Source organism: Lactuca virosa, chromosome 7, assembly GCF_052849685.1.
Source record: "Lactuca virosa cultivar CGN04683 chromosome 7, Lactuca_virosa_CGN04683_v6, whole genome shotgun sequence".
Lineage (NCBI taxonomy): Eukaryota > Viridiplantae > Streptophyta > Magnoliopsida > Asterales > Asteraceae > Lactuca > Lactuca virosa.
The window spans coordinates 148,412,539-148,431,557 of record NC_136432.1 but is presented as its reverse complement, the minus strand read 5'-3'; the positions used below and the strand labels follow the sequence as shown (position 1 = coordinate 148,431,557).

The window sequence follows — 19,019 nt, the reverse complement described above, 5'->3', positions numbered from 1 at the left end:
TTGTATTCACTTTTCAATGAGTTCATGATTCATGGTCCATGTGGAGCTGAAAATATCAATTGTCCATGCATGGTGGATAAAAAGTGCTCTAAAAACTTTCCAAAACAATTCTGTAATCACTCGTCTATTGATCAAAATGGTTTTCCGTTAAATATCTTGGACTAAAAACTTCTCGAATAAAAATCCATATTTGATGCAAGAACCCGGCCTATGACTTTTCTCATTCTACCCTTCGGCCCAAAACACAATTCAAAGGTTTAGATCTCATAACCATCATTGCCTCCTTCCAAAAGGTCTAAACATTACCTCCTTAAGTCCAAAAGCCTTTACACAATCGACTTCCGGCCCACGACCCTGAAATAAGAAATGACGGGACGCAGGATGTTACTTGATTAATTAATAATAAACTTGTAGACTTAAGGGATTTAAGTGTAAACTTCTGAAAGTCAGATCTTTAGGATAATTACCAAACTTATGGATAATTACTTAGTGACCAAGTAATTATCACATAAGGGTTCTACACCCTCCCCTATAAATAGAGGAGTCTTAGGAACAAATTTTGAGTGATTGCTAGCCGTATATTCGGTTACTAACTTCCCACTCTCAGAAATCTCTCAAAGCTCAAAGATGTGGCACGTCAATTGCTTCTATGTGGTACGTCGGTGACGATTCCAAAATTAGTTTTGGTGTTTAGTGTTTTCATCAGATCTGGAGGTGTCAAGGTTATTAATCTGCTTCATAGGTTCGGATATGAAAGAGGAGTTCTAGTTTGGGCTCTTTACATCCTCTCTTCGTCAAGAATTAGGAAGGTTTCAAAGTACTACAAGGGTATATACTCTTGATTCTTCTTTATTTTAGTTGCATTAGATTTGGTTGAACTTGAATCCTCTATTGGATTATGGGATATATTTGTATTGCTTCTGTTATGTCTTTATGGCTTATTTTGTATCCACATAACCCAACAAACTCCACTAGTAGAAAATGGTCACCGCGTCTACTAACAAACTCAAGAGAACAAGTCTTTAACATGTCCTCCAATATATGCATCTTCTTCTTACTTTTCCTATTAGTTTGTGGATTGTAAGAAGTACTCAACCACCAATTTGTGTCAATCTACTTGTGCATAGTTTACAAAAATGTGATGCAATTTACAAAGGTACTCCATGAACTCTAACAATATTCACACATTCCTCATCTAGTCTTTCCATCGACTAGTTTTATCATACAGCCAAGAAATATGCAGTCTCCTTCAATCAGTTAACTATGATCCATATCATGTTGTGATCCTTCATCTTCTTGGGCAACTTGGTGTTAAAACCCATGGTCAAATCATCCCATTTATCCATTATTTCACTTTTAACATGTCACATATTTAGCCACATACCTTGCTACATCTAGCTTTATCGTCGGCCTCCAATAATATAAATTCAAGTTTAATTATATTTTGGTTATTTTAAGGTGAATAAAATACATCAATTGATGAGATTCATCCATGTGGAGATCTAGTAACTTCCTTTACTTCAATAACCATATTGGATTCTAAAAGGTTTTTCAGTCCTATATTGTCCTCATCAAAAGTCACAGATTTGTTTAGATCCTCTTCCTTCACATCCTCTATTGTTCTCATAGAAAGTCATTAAACATCAGAATTATTTTGATTCATAATGATCTAACCCTTTTCTTCTCATGGTCCATCTTCTTGCTCATTGTATCTATTGTGACAATAACTTTTCATCGGTGATAAAGTATCTTACAATTATACTCATGTTCATCTCTTTTTATCAAAATGATATGGTACATTATTATGGTCCTTGATACACCTTCGATGGTAACCAACTACTCACATAAAACTACACCTCAATGGTACTCTTTGGTGTCTCCCACTTCATTATTGCTTCGAATTTTATCGGATCAATCTTGATCACCTCGTGATTGAACATATGGCCTAAGAACTATTGTGTAAGAATTGAATTACATGCCATCAGGTCAACATTCTACAAACAATTTGTTGTTTTATATACTTGTGTCCTCATGAGTCTTGTTTTCTCCATAAAGATGATGGACTTTGACCGAGTAATTCCCTAAATATTTTAAAGCCTTGTCGGTCTTTTTAACAATTGTCTAAGAAGGACTTAAACTGTAACATCCCCATTTTTACGGCCAGAAAAGACCAATTTCGTTTATGCTTTTTAATAAAAATCAGAGTAACTTCTTAAGAAAAGTGTTGCAGAATTTGTTCCCAAAACAAATTAATATGATAAAAATTTATCAAAGCATTTCTTAAAAAAATGTATTTTCATTACATTACAAAAACTCGGGATGTCAATCATCGATACAAATCATAAGCATAAACCAAAAACATCATAGGCCGCAAACACGATTTGGCCTCAAAACAACATAGGCCTTACAAAATTCCATTTATTTTCTACTGGCCTAAAATCCATAATCTCTCGTCAAGTCATCCAACTATGCTTTTTCCACTACCTGTAATACAAGAAACTGAGTGGGTCGGGCTGGGGAGCATGGTGAGCATATAGGGTTTTCAACCCACAATAAATAAGTTTATTATTTCAACAATCATTAAACCCGATTACCCGTTCCCGTTATCGTCACCTTACGTCCCTAAAGCATCTATCATAAGGGACCTATCCTAAGGAATTTCATCGTGATGGACACTACTGCTAAGGGGATTCCTCAGCCATATGTGTCCGTAAGGCAACCATGGGGGGATGGAGTACACCGGTGAACACTTCGTTCACAAACACCTACAGGTTGCGAGCCTGCTAGCGTTCCACTGGACTTCCTAGAAAAGTATGTGGTCATCATCCATACTCCGCTAGATGACTGGAACAATGTCAACATTGAAGCCTCTCATCATTTTATTTCACCACACACCAACTATTTTATCTACCCATGTTCTACCCAACATATTTGTAGATATAAAATACATACATGGTCCAGATCTGTAAAACAAAGCTTACATCTTTTATCCAGCATAACTTTCAAAGCATAAAATACATATACGGTTTAGATCTGAAGAAAAAGTTCAAGGAAAGAAGTTTAGATCTTTCATCCAACATAGATCTCAAAGTATACAGTTTAGATCTAAAGAAAAAGTTTAGTTCTGAGATGAGGAAGTGTAGATCTGAAGGAAAAAGTTTCAGATCTGAAAGAAAGAAGTATAGATCTTTCATACAGCAAACATCTCAGGTAAACAGATAGCATATATATACACATAGCACATAATTTATATAAAATACTTCATATCTATGTGTAAGATGAAAGTGACTATACACTCACTTGATACAGAATGATTCGGACAACACTTCGCTTCTTAAAATAATCTTCTTTGATGAAACCGGGAAGTTGGCTTGAAAACCGGGCTCCTCGCGGGCAGAGTTTCAAACCGAAAAACTCTTTTTCTTGGAGCCTTCGGGCTTTCTGGGGCTTCCTTCGGGGGCTAGGGGGTTTTCCTAGGCTTTAGGGGGGGTTAGGGGGCTTAGAGAGAGAAAGTAGTGAGAGAAAGAAGGCTTGAGAGGTATGAAGAACCGGCTGCCCTCGCACTCAATTTATAGGGCGAAGCCTCGGACGAACACGGGGCGTGGCCCTCGCTGTACACGGGGCGTACAGCTCGGCCGTACACACGTGGCGAGACTTCGGTGGGTGATGTGGCTTGTTGTGGACCAAGGAAAAAGTCAATACGCGGGGTGTACCTCCTTCATACGCAAGGCGTAGTGCGAACGCTGAACGTCCGAAGGTACACTGGGCGTACCCCTTCGCACAGCCTTCGTGATTTCCCACTCCAACTTCAAAAATTCATATCTTTCACGTACGAGCTCCGTTTTCGACGTTCTTTATATCCACGCGTAGGTGGGACTATACTCTACAACTTTCGTTTATACTTCGTCGGTTAATTCTTGACCGATTTTAAATTTAATAGTATGAGAAGATTACACCGTTAAACGACCGTGTAAAACTCATAACTTCTACATACGGGCTCCATTTTCGTCTGTCTTTTTACCGTTGAGCTCCTATTGACGAGATCTTTGATTCTCGTTTAGGTTGTGTCGGCTAAAAATCGTTCGATCTACAATTCGAACTTAGGGTTGTGCACTGCCGATCCGAAACTTAGAAAAATCATAACTTCCTCATATGAAGTCAGATTTGAGCGTTCTTTATATATTCGGAATCCTTGTTTCGACCACAACAACTTTATGTAAAGGTATCGGGTTTATCTCGCACTTTAATTTTGACGTTTATTTTGTCGTTTATTTATTATATTATTATAAACAAGTAATAAGCACACAAAAGCACATAATTCACATAATATTCAAGTAATTCATCTCTATTACTTTAAAATGGGTTACAATGGTTAACCTAGACTATTACAACATCTACTAATACTTAGCCTCGAAACATGGGCGTTACATAAACCATTAAAGAAACTTTAGGTGAATTTCATGATTGCTTTTGTTAACTCTTGTTTTCCCGAATTTATCCATTATAATAAGAAATCAGTTAAAACCTTCAAGTAAAAAATCAATACCAGACATTCAAATTTTATCAAATTCATTTACATTGTTCGTCCTGCGTCCTACACTATTATGATCATACATATATATATATATATATATATATATATATATATATATATATATATATATATATATATATATATATATAGAGGGAGTGGTTCAAATGAGAACCCAAAAAGGTTAAGAACCCTAAGAGCCATTTTTTAAAATTTTTCATTAATAACATTTTAGACAAATCATAGATTAATATTATAATAAACAAACTTTTTTATTCCCTAGTTTACAACTAGTTGACACTTGTTGGACAGCCGTTGGACCACTATCGGACCGCCGTTCAGCTAAAATCAATTTCAAGGGCATTTCTAATCATATCCACAATTTAATAGAACAAACAATGTAGTTCTCATTTCTTTGGAAATACTTTTTAATACATACCATTTTATTTTTGGAGCCAAATATACAAAATTGTAATAAATATATATATATATATGGGGATAGAGAATATACATTACAGCCCCACCTAAGCTTAGGTACTAAACCTCTAAAATATGTCGTTTTAATTTAGTAAATATACCCGATTTGGTTTTCACTTGTTAAATATACAATCATCGATAACATTTCTTTCCTCCATTATCATTTTACCATCCATGTTTTCTTTCCTCTATTATCGATTATTACTTCACCCTAGCGAACATTACTCTTTTTCACTGTCACAAAGGTCGAATATAATCAATATTTCTGTTTCCTTATCAAAATTATTGCGTCAATCTTGAATCTACATGTTCAAGTGTTAATCGTGAGTCCCCTAACCACAATCTTTATATAGTAAAACGACGTATTTTCATGAGTTTTAGTACCTAAGCTTAGGTGGGGCTGTAATGTATATTCACTTTTCCCTATATATATATATATATATATATATATATATATATATATATATATATATATATATATATATATATATATATATCGTGTATAAGACATATTCATAGTTTAAAATATCATATTCACAGTTTAATAAACATATTAATTCACTGATACACAACATGTTTTCATGCATACATTCATTCATATTTGACACAAATATTATATAAAATATACAACTTAGTACAATCCATTTTTAGTTTATTACATAAAATTCACAAAATAACATTATACAATTTATTATACACTAAATCACATATTTATAGAAATCAAACTCAAAATCTACCATTGCTGTCACCAACTGCTACCAAATGTCATCACCAACCACATGTGTCACCATAACAACCATCATTCCTTCCAAATCAAATTTGTATATAAAATCATTGATTAACAGCTTAAATACTATATTCACAATTTAATTAACTAACTAATTCACTTATTCATAGTTTAATGCAAAATAGTTATGAAAACTAATACATTCTTATATATTTATACAACATAAAAATACATATATTCACAAAATTCACACATAAATCATTCATATTTTAATACAAAATTCATAAAAAAAATTCACATCTTAATATAGTTAATTCATAATTAAGTATACAAAATTTACAGCTTAATATAACAAATTCACAGTTTAATACACAAAAACTATACATTCACAACTATATTCTAAACTTAAAACTTATATTTATATTTCCAGATCTATATGGTAGTGTTTCTTTCAAATGTATTTACATAAATATTCACAATTTAAATTTTACATACTTTATTCAAAATTAGATAAAATCATATTTGTGTATAATATTTCTTCAATCTTATATTTTAGAAGCAAACAAAAAATTTATAAAAAAAAATCACAGCTTAATACTAGTCAATTCACAGCTTAATACAGTTAATTCACATTTTAATACAAAAAATTCATAGCTTAATATATGCAATTCACAGTTTAAACAGAAAATTCACATCTTGATGTAGTCAAAAAATTATTAAAAAAAAATCACAAGTTAATGTCAGTCAATTCACAGCTTAATACAATCAACTCACAACTTAAATAGGAAATTCACATCTTAATACAGTTAATTCACATCTTAATGCAGTCAATTTACAATTTAATACAAAAAAAATCACAACTTAATATAAGCAATTGATAGTTTAAATAGAAAATTCACATTTTAATGCAGTCAATTCACAGTTTAAGACATAAAAATAATAGCTTAATACAAAATTTTCAAATTTTGATACACAAAAAATATGCATTCACTGCTATAATATCATGTCGGGTTGTCAATAATATAATACAAGAAAAATATAATATTAGCTTCACCATGAAAGATCAAACGTATTTAAAAGAAATTAGTAAATTATTTATAATTATCTAAGAAGAAGAGTTCTTATATTTTGAAAACATCTTTAAATGCATACTTATTGAACTAAATTAAATAACAAACAAATAATTGAGAAAAATTTAAATTCTTTTATTACAAATATACTTATCAACTAAATAAATTACCACCTAAATGAAATTATGTTTGGAAACTAATGAAGGAGAAAAAAAAAGTTAAAAACATTTTTTATATATGGTTTTATAGTTAACGCTAGTTGGTGAAATACACTTTACTATGTAAAAGTAGTGACATACTACATCTACTTTTCAGACTAGACTAATAGGTTTTGACTTTTTAATTATAATCTCTTTATTTTGAGTATTCGTACCTTAAAGATAAAGAATATCAGTCACAGAGAAAATAAAGAACGTTATGAAGTTATGATATTATTTTATCAGATTGCAATAAACTAATAATTTATTTCAGAGATATTCTACATTCACAACTTAACAACAGTTAAAACTAATATTAACAAAAGTGGACAACAAATGAGAGATTAAAACATCACATTCACAGCTTAACACAAAGAAAAAACTATTAAAAAACAAAAAAAATTGCATCGGAGATATGATGCACAATCAATTCATAAAAATCACTCACCTCAACACAATTCCATGAGAAAAAGGCTATTATTTTGCTAAAAGGTATATCTTATAAGTAAAACCACTAGTAAAGCAAAATCATAACTATATGTTCAAAATATGCATCAGAACACAAAAACTTAAAGATAAAGAATACCAGTCACTGGAGAAAATAAAGAATGTTATGAAGTAATGATATTATTTTATCAGATTACAATAAACTCATAATTTAATTCAAAAAGATTCTACATTCACAACTTAACAACAGCTAAAACTAATATTAACAAAAGTAGATGACAAATGAGAGATTAAAACATCACATTCACAGCTTAACACAAAGAAAAAACTACCAAAAAAAAGCATCAGATATATGATGCACAATCAATTCATAAAAATCACTCACCTCAACACAATTCTATGAGAAAAAGGCTATTATTTTGCTAAAAGGTATATCTGATATTTAAAACCACTGATAAAGCAAAATCATAACTCTATGTTCAAAATATGCATCAGAACACAAAAACTTTAAGCACAAAAGAAAATATGAAGTCATATTACCTTGATTTCAGAGATCAGGAGAGGTACAGAGCATGAGCATCGATGAAAACAATGGGAAATGCACGATCTAAGCATAAGTTGCGACGTATGAAGGCCCTTGGTGGTCAGAGATGAACAAGATAGTTGAAGGTAGTCGGAGACAAATAAGATCTGGAGGAATTAGAGACATTATATCTAGAGGGAGGCGGTTTTGGCAGATCCTCATCACTTACTGAAGTTATAGAGTTGGAGAAAAGAGGTTGTTGATGTTAGAGCCCCAGAGAAGAGAGAGAACGATGTCAGGCGGCATTTTTTGGTGTTTTGGAGCTCGGAAACGAAGCACACATCACAGATCTAAAGGAGTATAAAGTTAGATCTCGTGTTTCGGTGGAGATAACGACTGTTCAAGGGATATAATATTAGTTTGCAACAATGGTTACAGATCTGGTGGTTGTTTGGTGTAGATCTGAACTCAAACACTTTAGATCTGCAGTAGAAAATCGTAGATCTAGAGACGAATATTGTAGATCTGATCCGGAAATCACAGATCTGGAACCCATTTGAGCTTGTACATCTAAAGAATATAGTTCACCAATGGGAGGAGATGTCGATGCTACACCGGAGATGCAATGGAGAAGAGGTGTAACGCCCGTGTTTCTAGGCTAGGCATTAATATTGACATGATAGTCTAGGTTAACCTTTGTAACTCATTTTGAAGAAATGAAAAGGAATTATGTGAATATTATGTGAATTATGTGTTTATGCTTAATTATTAGGGGTATTTAATTAAGAATAAAAAAATAAGCGTCGAAAATAAATATTAGATAAAGCCGATATCTATTAAGAAAGTTGTAGTGGTCGTGACAAGGATTACGGGTATATAAAGAATGCCGAAATCCGAGTTATAACGAAGAAGTTATGACTTGTCGAAGTTTCGTGACAAACCGGCACGGTGCCGAATGTCATAAAAAGTGAGTTTTTGATAAACTACTTTTTAGCCTTAGTTATCTAAACAAAAGTCGTAGTGTTCGTCAAATCGAGAGTATGTATAAAAATAACGCCCAAATCTGACTTCGTATGAGGAAGTTATGATTTTTCTAAGTTTCAGCTTAGCACTAGACAGCTAAAAACTCGAATTTTAGATCGAGTGATTTTTAGCCGACATAACCTAAACGAGGATCGAAGGTCTCATCAATAGTAGCACAACGGTAAAAAGTCTGACGAAAACGGACGTCGGATGAAGAAGTTATAAATTTTTAACGGATTTCCTGTCACGGTATGTTAAAAATAATAATATAAAAATTAAAGTCAAAATTAGCAGACGAAGTCTAAACGAAAGTTGTAGAGCGCAAATTTACCTACGCGTGCATATAAAGAACGTCAAAAACGGAGCCCGTATGCGAAAGTTATGGATTTTAGAAGTTTTGGTGCGAAAATCGAGAAAATTTGCCAAAACCGAGAAATTTCGCAAGGTGGACTTCGGCCACGTCACCCTCGCTCAAAACGTGCCACGTGTCCGAAATTTGCTGAGTCATCCGAGACGTGTCGCCTGCCCTCGCATCCGAAGCCGCGGTCCAATGGGTGTCCGATGCGTGCCTTCTGATGACCCATCCAAGCTTCGCAAGGTTCCACGAACCCCCCCCTCCTCGGACCCAGACTTCGGTCCAATCAGGAGCCTCCAGCGAGACCCTCGCATGCGCAACCCACGTGCTGCCTCTTCGCATCTGCTGCCGCGTGGCTTCTTTCCAACCGTCCGATCAGGAGCCTCGCACCTATAAATAGAAGGGTGCAAGACCTCCCGGGTAATTTTGGAAAATTGTCTCTTTTCACCCCTTTTTCAATATTTTTACTATCACGACATCCCCCGAAGCCCCGGTATCGATTATAGCACCCGAAACACGTCCCGAAGTGCCCGAGAAGCCCAAGAAATTTATCTTTTCGGTTTCGAAGCCCGACCCTCGCAGAGCCCAGTTTCTCAATAAAACTCCCGGTTTTATTAGAAACGATCGTTTTAGGAAACGAATTGCTGCCCGATTTTCATTAAATCAGGTGAGTGTGTAGTTACTTTCACCTTACACATAGATATGAAGTATTTACCTTAAAATACGTGCTATGTGTAATTATATTAATTGTTTGTTTGAGGTGACTGTTGAATAGATGTTTTATACAAGTTTTAAACTGTATATGTATTTTTATCTACAAAAATGTTGGGTAAAACATGGGTAGATGAAATAGTTGACGTGTGTTGAAAGGTGAGTTGGATAAATGAGATGATCAGTGATATAGATCATGAGTTGAGGGTGAGTGGTGAAATATGAGAGAATCACTTACCCAAACGTGGCCCCCGTCATTCAGCAGAGTATGAATGACAACCATGGACTATTCTAGATGATATGTGGAACACTAGCAGGCTCGCAACCTGTAAGTGTGTGAACTATATGTTCATCAGCTGTACTCTAAAAACCCATTGACATGTATTGCAGGGGGGATTCCTGTGAATAATACTGTCGATGAATAAGAGCTATGGACTTAGCACATGTTGAATAAACCTTGGCAGCTATGGACTTAGTGTCTGTTGTATAAACCCTGACGACGATGTGACTTCGTGCCTATTCCTTAGGATGAATCCTTAGGAATGAGTGATACTTGAATCTTAGGGTAAACCCTTAAGAAATAAATAAGATAATGGGGTTGGGGTAATTTGGTTGATTGATTGATGTTTAAGTATAATAAATTTATTTATTGTGGGTTGAAAACCCTATATGCTCACCAGGCTTCCAAACCTGACCCACTCAGCCTTTTATATTACAGGTAGTGGACCCCGAGCATAGTCGGATGATGATGATGAGTGATTTTTGGATTATAGGCCAATAGTTGTAAATAATTGTTGTAAGGCTTATCATGTCTTGTTTATGCTTTTGATCTGTATCGGAACATGACATCCCGAGGTTTTGATATAAAAGGAAATTATATATTTCTTAAAGAAAGGTTTTGACAAACTTTTATCATGTTTTGTTTTGGGAACAAATTCCGCAACATCTTTTAAAATGATTACTTTGATTTTATTTTAAAAGCATAAAATAAAGCGGTCTTTTCTGGCCGATAAATTAGGGGATGTCACAAGAGGTAACGATGGTTCCAGATTTGAAATTTGTTGTCGAAGGTGATGACGGTGGAGGGGTGGTCGCCGCCGGCGGTGGTGAGGTCGACGTTGGCGGTGGTGACTGGGAGGAGGTTGAAGGAGATGAGAGATTTTTTTCAGTTATTATGAAAGAATATTATCTGATCAAACTCAAAAGTAATGAAATTGATTTTACACAAAGACCACTATGTCTTTATTGTGTTTTTTTATTTATATAAAACTTTAAAAAATCAAAATATAAAAAAAATACCTTATTTGTAAGTTAAAAATATATGGCTCTTAGGGTTCTTAACATTTAGTGGTTCTCATTTGATCTTTTACTTATATATATATATATATATATATATATATATATATATATATATATATATATATATATATATATATACGGCTAGGTTATTTTGTTTCTTACATTTATTGTGTGCTAGAATACACCAATAGAAATTTAGTAAATTAAATAATTAATTAATTAAATATAGATATTAAATGATTTCCATAATTATATGTATATTAAATGATATCCATAATTATAATTCTCTTTTTATGGAAACTAATTAAATCTGTTATTAATGTCAGCAATAACATTCTTTCAGAATGAATTCGCATCTAGGTTTTTATATATGAGTTCGTATTTTGTTTCAGGACTCACTCACTTAAAATACAATAAATTTGCATGGAATATGAAGAACGAGAGTGTATTCTACTAGAATACACTCTCATTCTTCTAGATATGAATTCATTCTGAAAGAATATTATTGTTGACATTAATGACGAATTTAATTAGTTTCCATAAAAATGAGTTATAAATATGGATATCATTTAATATACATATAATTAATACTAAATTCCTACTAAATTCCTATTCGTGCATTCTAGCACACAATAGATGTGAGAAACATTTGAACTTACCTCTCTCTCTCTCTCTCTCTCTCTATATATATATATATATATATATATATATATATATATATATATATATATATATATATATATCCTTTGTTAATGTACAATTATCGACATATTTGAATAATTCTAACGAAATACCGTAACATTTCATCACCTCATTGTCGTTCGTGGCATCTAGTTTTATAAAGCATGAAGAACTCATCCTCCAATTGATATGTTTTCATTTATAAACACCCAATCACCTATATAACATAGCCCTGTCGAAAATACCCGATACCCGAATTACCCACCCGATTTTTTCGGGTATCGGGTAAATTTTTTCGGGTAATTGGGTAACCCGATTTTTTTTTCGGGTCGGGTAAAGGGTACGTTTGTTGGGTTTTGGGTATATCCGAATTACCCAAATTATTTTAAAAATTCTTTTTTTTTCATAGAGCTTGTACTCTGTAGCAGATATTTGATCACGCTTAAACTAACTATCATTATTGTAAAACATGAATCTCTTTTATTATGACAAAATGACACTAACAATATTAAAAGCAATTGTTTATATATCACGATGTTCTTTAAAACTTAACTGTTTTCTAGATTATAGTTTTGATTGCAACTAACAAACTCATTATCTTAACGAAACTTCAGAACATGGCAAAACTTATTGTTATAATTATCTTAAACATTTTAAACTTTTAAATTAAGATCTTTAAGTATTTGTTTATTTAACATCTTATTAGATTAGATTAAGTTGTTAAAAAATTGTTTGATATCTTAAGTATTATTGACTAAAAAATCTCAATGTTCAAAGCTTGAGTAACTTCATTTATGCCTCGTTTGTTTATACAAACATGACTAATAAAACACGACGTATTTATTTCATTAAATTTATTTTCAGGTGCAATTCAAAAAAAAATTATATATTTCGGGTAATACCCGAATTACCCAAACCCGACCCGCTACCCGAATTACCCAAACCCGAATTTAATTTGGGTCGGGTAACGGGTAATTTTTTTAACATGAAAAACCCGAATTACCCGACCCAAATTATCCGAAACCCGAAAAAATTACCCGACCAACACCCCTAAATTATAACACATTATATACGGGTGGAGGGAGTCCATGTCCCTGAACCCTTCCAACCCACTTGTCATCTGGATACCACAACATTTTTTCTCTCCTCTAAGTTTCTTCTCTCCCAACCCACATCACAAATAATACATCTCTTCCAACCCACTTCCAATATACAAATACTGAAGCATATGGTACAAGTTGATGGTGCACCTATAGAAAAATAGATATGCAGGTTCATGGAGGTGGTGAACCGTCCTAACCCTTATTTAGTGCCAACTCATAATGCAAGGAATCATGGTCTTGGTACCTCCAGTACCGCACTGATCTATACCCATCCATTGTTCACTTCGTCCAACCTAAGGTTTTGTTAACAAAAATCAAACATGCTATATTACGCTAATAAAACATACCCTATTGTATGATACTAATGAACCCTGTCCCAAGCCATAGGAAAGCCAACGGTAACATGTTGTAATGTTCAAACATAATGCTCCTTCTATGTCGAGTAATGTTACCTCGTAATATTTTTCACCCATGCGATAAGGCCCAAACAACAGATGAGATATAATATTACTTAGGCCCACAATAACGATACCCTAGGCCTAAGTTGAGCCACATATTGGGTTGAACATCTTAAGTAACACAAACTTCACATATCCAACTTCTTACCAAAACCAAAACTCTATAGTCTATACAGACTTCTTTTCAACCATCTCAGACTCCATCACGATTTAATTATCTCGAATTCTATTCTTACTTCACCATCCCTTTGTTCATATATTTTAGTAGCTTATTAACATTACTTTTAATTGTCCATTCCAAGCAACTAATTCACAAATATTCTAAAAGAATAAAGAAAAAAAATCTTCCCACCACCCCAAAAGCATTCATCATGTTAGATATACACAACACTCCAGTAAGTAGTTAATTTGGAACCGAAACCCAAACCCGCTCCCCTATATGTAACTACTAAAACTCGAACTCTTGGATCATTTCTACAAATATATCACCCTAAAACTAACAGTGTTACCCCCGTAGGGAAAAACACTAGTGGTTCAACAATGGAAAAGAATGTAAAGAGATTAGAGATAATATGGTAGGTAATTTTGCACCGAAAACAGCAATCCCTTGAAATGTCTGCAACTAATGTTTTGTATAAATGAGTTGTTAAGGATTCATTTGATTTCAGATTGCTTCAATGGTAAGTAAGGGAAGTCTATTCTAATAGGTAAACAAAAGAAACATGGAATAACTAGTAATGGCTATTATGAATCAATCAATCAATCAATCCTCTGATTGCTCTAACTTTTTGAGAGCAGCCATTTCTATTTCTTGTTGCTTCTTGAGATACCTCTGTGCAGTTGAGTTCACAATCTTCACAAAGAAGTTCAACAGCATTAACCACACGATAGAGTTCCAGACTGAAGCAAACGATAGATCCCATGATTTCACCTGAATCACCCAACCCATACATAAATTTAACAAAACTATTTGTTAAACCAACAAAGTATATTTGCAAATCTGTCACAATGTTTTTACCAAATTACTTGTTCAAAAGTTATAATATTTTGAAATAATAAAAAAGAGCAAATGAATGTACCTTGATGTTTGATGTGACAGGGAGAGGGGCAGCCATGTATTTCTCCTTCATTGCATGCAGTTTAGCTACGATGGTGGGCAGGGCAGAAGCCACACCAGGGATGAAGCTAAGCATCCATATCAATTCATTTTCTATCCAATCAAGAAGTTGATTGTTGCACACTGAGATGATGAATACTGTCTGCAAATCAATATTCAAAATTCAAAATTCAAAATTCAAAATCAATCATTATTATTATTTTCTTCTTTTGATTCCATCATATTCATACCAATTACCAAACAAGGAGTTAGTAAGTGATAAGTCCCTCATATTGCTAACATCCCATCCATCACATGCTATATGTGATAAGAACATATATATTTTAATTTTGTGAAATGCTTTTAAATTTGACAACATCAAACATCAAAACTGATGATAATAAATAATCTCAAAGGTTTGAAGAGAAAAGAGAAGATGACCTGTATGTGAGTTTTTACGATTGCCTTTCCGATTAGGGTTGCAAGAAAAAACTTCCAAAATGGAATCCCAAATTGCCCACACATAATGCCAGCAAGGTCAAACAGAGGATTTGGCACCTACAAGTTGCCTCAGCTAATTAATTCAACCAATGTAATGAATTGAAGAACAAGTGTTTATTATTATTGAAGTCTGAAGAGGATAAAAGCATGAAAGCTAACCGAAGCAAGCACAAGAATTGTAAAAAAGTTCAAATATTGTGCATGTGATAGGAACCAACGCTTCATGTGATTTAAGTTTGAAGCAACTCCGTTATTCTCTGATGAGGAAGCATCCAGTTCTTCTGTCACATCCATTTTGTCACCCGAGATACTTGCTGCAAAAAAATTGTACTTTTTCTTGTCATTTTTAAAACAAGATTGAAATGATTTTCTCAAACCCTTTTTGAACATCATTTATCTAGATACCACTTTATCAGTGTATCACTTAATGAAGAAAAAAAAAAACAATTTGAGAAGGGAATAGTAACCTAGGAATATACAAACCTGCTCTAGAAATGAAATATGGAGGTAGCTCTCCTAATGCAGTTCCAAGGCCCCAAAGAATAGCTTCTACTTGTACTTGTGGCAAAATGCTGCTAAGTGGAACCTGAACACCTTGAGAGGATGAAAACAATGGAGGCCCAAACTCTGAACAATCCTTTTTAAGCCATGAAGGGCTTCTGTTTAACTGTATTGTATCATAAACAGCACTTTTAAGATCCACTCGACCACACTGCATTGCTTTTATTGTGAAGAAAGCAATGTGGGGACCCAGATATAGAACAAAAGTGTGCAACCCAGAACCTGATCAAATTAAAAAAATACAAATTAACAAAATATTACTTGCATTCTTTAACACAACTTCAATAACTGAAAATGCAAGAATAATTATCTAAAGGGGAAAATACAGAAAAGTACTTTCACCATTTTATTGATTTACCCACTGAAGAAGTATATTATTTTTTATCGAATTAGCTATTGAACTATTATTATAATAATAAAAAATGAGATGAAAGATAATAGGGATAAAGTTGATTGAGCTCACCAAGACCAATGGAAGATGCAACACCAAGAGCTACCCACCACAGTCCAAACCTTGCATATTCAAGAAGCTCTTCAACATGCTACAAGAGCACATGTATCACATATACATCATTAGAAGAGAAAAATGCCAACTAAACTATTATGGGAATAGAAAATACCAAAATATATTGATATGTAAGATGTAATCATGAAAACCAAGGAACTTACAACCTCATTCTCATTTTCGATAATTTGAAGGAACTGTAAGTACGATGAATCATAGGCAAAGTATTCATTAACAAACATAATTCCTAATGAAGATAAATGAAATATTGATCAAGGACTACATGTGTATAGAAACAGTCAATTAAGGCCAAAAAAGGGAAAAATATTCCTTTTCGGACCATATCCAAAAAAACGAATATAGCACAGGGACAAAAAAAAATGTTATTTACTCTATTCTGTAGATGATCTCATGATCAATAGAAGCTTTCATTTGAGAGCACTTATACACATCATTATTTCAAATAAAACTGCAGAAATATGTATTTGTAATGGCCTAATGTAAGTAATAGGCAATATGAAGTACCTTTCCATGAGGACCATCCACAGAGAGAAACAAGAGTCCACCTGCAACTGTGAGTGTGACAAAAAGCATAAGCCAGACAACATGTGTCAGAAGGTATACCAGTGATCTCCTTATATACTGAAGAACAGCTACTATAAAAAGCTTCAATGTTTTGAAAGGTTGTGCTATTAATGTCAGATTCTCGAGTTCTTGTTTATGCTTCTCACGCAGTCCTACAATTACAAACAAGAAAACCAATTAGCCAAGGAAACAAGGCATCCACTCACCATTACAAAAATATAAGCCCGAAATTAGGAAAAAAAATCCAAATGGTAAAATGAGAACTTCCATAATTAAGGTTGTGTTCGTTACACGAGACAAAAAAAGATTACAATTTTGTCCAATTGACATCAGTCCACTCAATGCACACTAGACACAGAGCAAGGCCATTGTGTTGTGTCATGTCTTATGTATATAGACATAGACTATATAGAGATTATAAATGTTTTCATAAGAAAAGAGTGAGGTGATCTTATTAGATCAATTATAGAGAGAGAGAGAGAGAGAGAGAGAGAGATACGGGAATACACAACCATGGTTCCATTGTGTTAGTTTGATATTATTACATTGTCATATTAGCTTCACGTAAACTCAAGTAACCTAGAGCAAGTTAAGTTATCCAACAAACTCATTTCACATCTTCAATGACATTTAATCAATATTGTTTCGATTTACCAAATTAAGTAGGTAAAACTTTCTTAGTCTGAAAAAAGAAACAATACAAAACCTCAACGGAAATAGAGTAAGTAAAGAAGACTAAAAAAAAAACCCTTGCGAAAGTGCAACGGACAAAAGTTATGGATCGAAGAAAATAAGGCAATAAGCCATGGAGAAAGGGAATATAGTATGTCTCTTGATTTTATAAGGTTAAGAAGAGAGCGAGAATGGTAGCAAGACGACAAAAAAATCTCAATTTGATCACGAGATCTATAAGATATACTACCTATCACTATCTTTCTACTAAAAGGTTATTGTTCTAGCAACCCCAGAGCTGGCCCACACTGCTCTACCCCGGTTCAGGTACATCATGTGAGATGTAAATCAGATACATGGCAGTGTGTGTGTGTTAGGTGACTGACATAAGATCCCAGTCCCCATAAGGAGCCAAATAAACATTGAAATTGAAACTCTCACAATGTACTTCTCAAGACTCATACCTATATAACTTTAACAACACTTTGCATCATTAATACAGTAACTACCACCACTGACAAACATTGGTACATTAGCCTATAACATTTATGTTCATTGTGAGATCATATTCATTGTGAGATCATAACCTGTCGTCACCAAACCTTCTCAATAAAACATAGAAAGTTGTCTTTATTTGCAAGTAACTTGTTTCATAGAGGCGCATATGATAACTACCATAATTGCAACTTTAATTCTTATTTGAAAGGAAAAATTAATTGAATCTTTTTGAATCAGCTCGTCACAAAGTCAAATCAAGTAACCAATGAAAAAGGATGATAGTTTAATCTATTAGACAACCAGATCAAAAAAGTTGTGAATCAGGACGGATTTAGCTACCCTAGTTATATCCATGGATTACAGCCAACAACATCAAATGTTAGAGGATTTTATTTAAACAACCCCGGCATCTCAAAAATCAAAAAAGGTACCTGAGATCGGCATCTCGAAAGCCTGAGAAGACAACAAGATTTACGAGTGCGATTGAAGTTCTTCTGCACTCACATGCTAAAACGAAAATACATCTTTTGAATCAGTTTAAATTCGCGATAAAATCTCAAATTAGTGACAATCGGTATGAATAGAAGTTCTAGAAAATCTGATAAACTCACTATTCAAACGGAGCAGGCTAAGATCAGTAACAACGCGAAAGCAGATCTTTGTTGTTGTTACGGGAAGAGGAATCCAGGAAGCTATGAGATTCGCAGCATTCACTGATTGTGCGCCGTCTCTCTATGGATATGATTTGTGCTCGTTGCTTGCTTTTCTTGGTCGTCTGAAAAATATCAAAACATATATACGGTAATTTCAGAGTTGGTACTTTTAAGAAAAAACAAAAAATAACATTGATTTTGCTGTTTTTTTTCTTCTTTTCTTTGTTTGTTGCTATTAAATTTCAACATATTGATGATGTTCATATCTCTAGATTTTAATGTTATATAGAATAAATTTTAGTTTTTACTTATTTGTAATAATATATTTTTTATTTTTTATTTATAA

At 33.4% G+C, this 19,019-nt stretch overlaps 1 protein-coding gene across 1 annotated transcript; it reads right to left on the bottom strand.

Annotated features, from left to right (window-relative positions):
• Positions 1 to 14,185: 14,185 nt before the first annotated feature.
• KMS1 (SNARE associated Golgi protein family) lies at positions 14,186 to 18,775 on the bottom strand. The gene is made up of 9 exons (XM_079060251.1): positions 18,632 to 18,775; positions 18,452 to 18,527; positions 16,791 to 17,002; positions 16,224 to 16,302; positions 15,683 to 15,982; positions 15,359 to 15,513; positions 15,140 to 15,256; positions 14,682 to 14,861; positions 14,186 to 14,533 (listed from the first exon to the last, which is right to left on the bottom strand). Exons 2-9 carry the CDS (start codon positions 18,462 to 18,464, stop codon positions 14,366 to 14,368), a joined length of 1,224 nt encoding a protein of 407 aa, XP_078916377.1. The 5' UTR covers positions 18,465 to 18,527; positions 18,632 to 18,775; the 3' UTR covers positions 14,186 to 14,365.
• Between the last annotated feature and the right edge of the window lie 244 nt (positions 18,776 to 19,019).

What these genes read in the sequence shown, in the direction of transcription:
- KMS1 (XM_079060251.1), bottom strand. An exon ending in ATATTTCATTTCTAGAGCAG is followed by an intron (nt 15,514 to 15,682) that starts GTTTGTATATTC and finishes ATTTTTTTGCAG; the next exon opens with CAAGTATCTCGGGTGACAAA. An exon ending in CAATTCTTGTGCTTGCTTCG is followed by an intron (nt 15,257 to 15,358) that starts GTTAGCTTTCAT and finishes GGCAACTTGTAG; the next exon opens with GTGCCAAATCCTCTGTTTGA.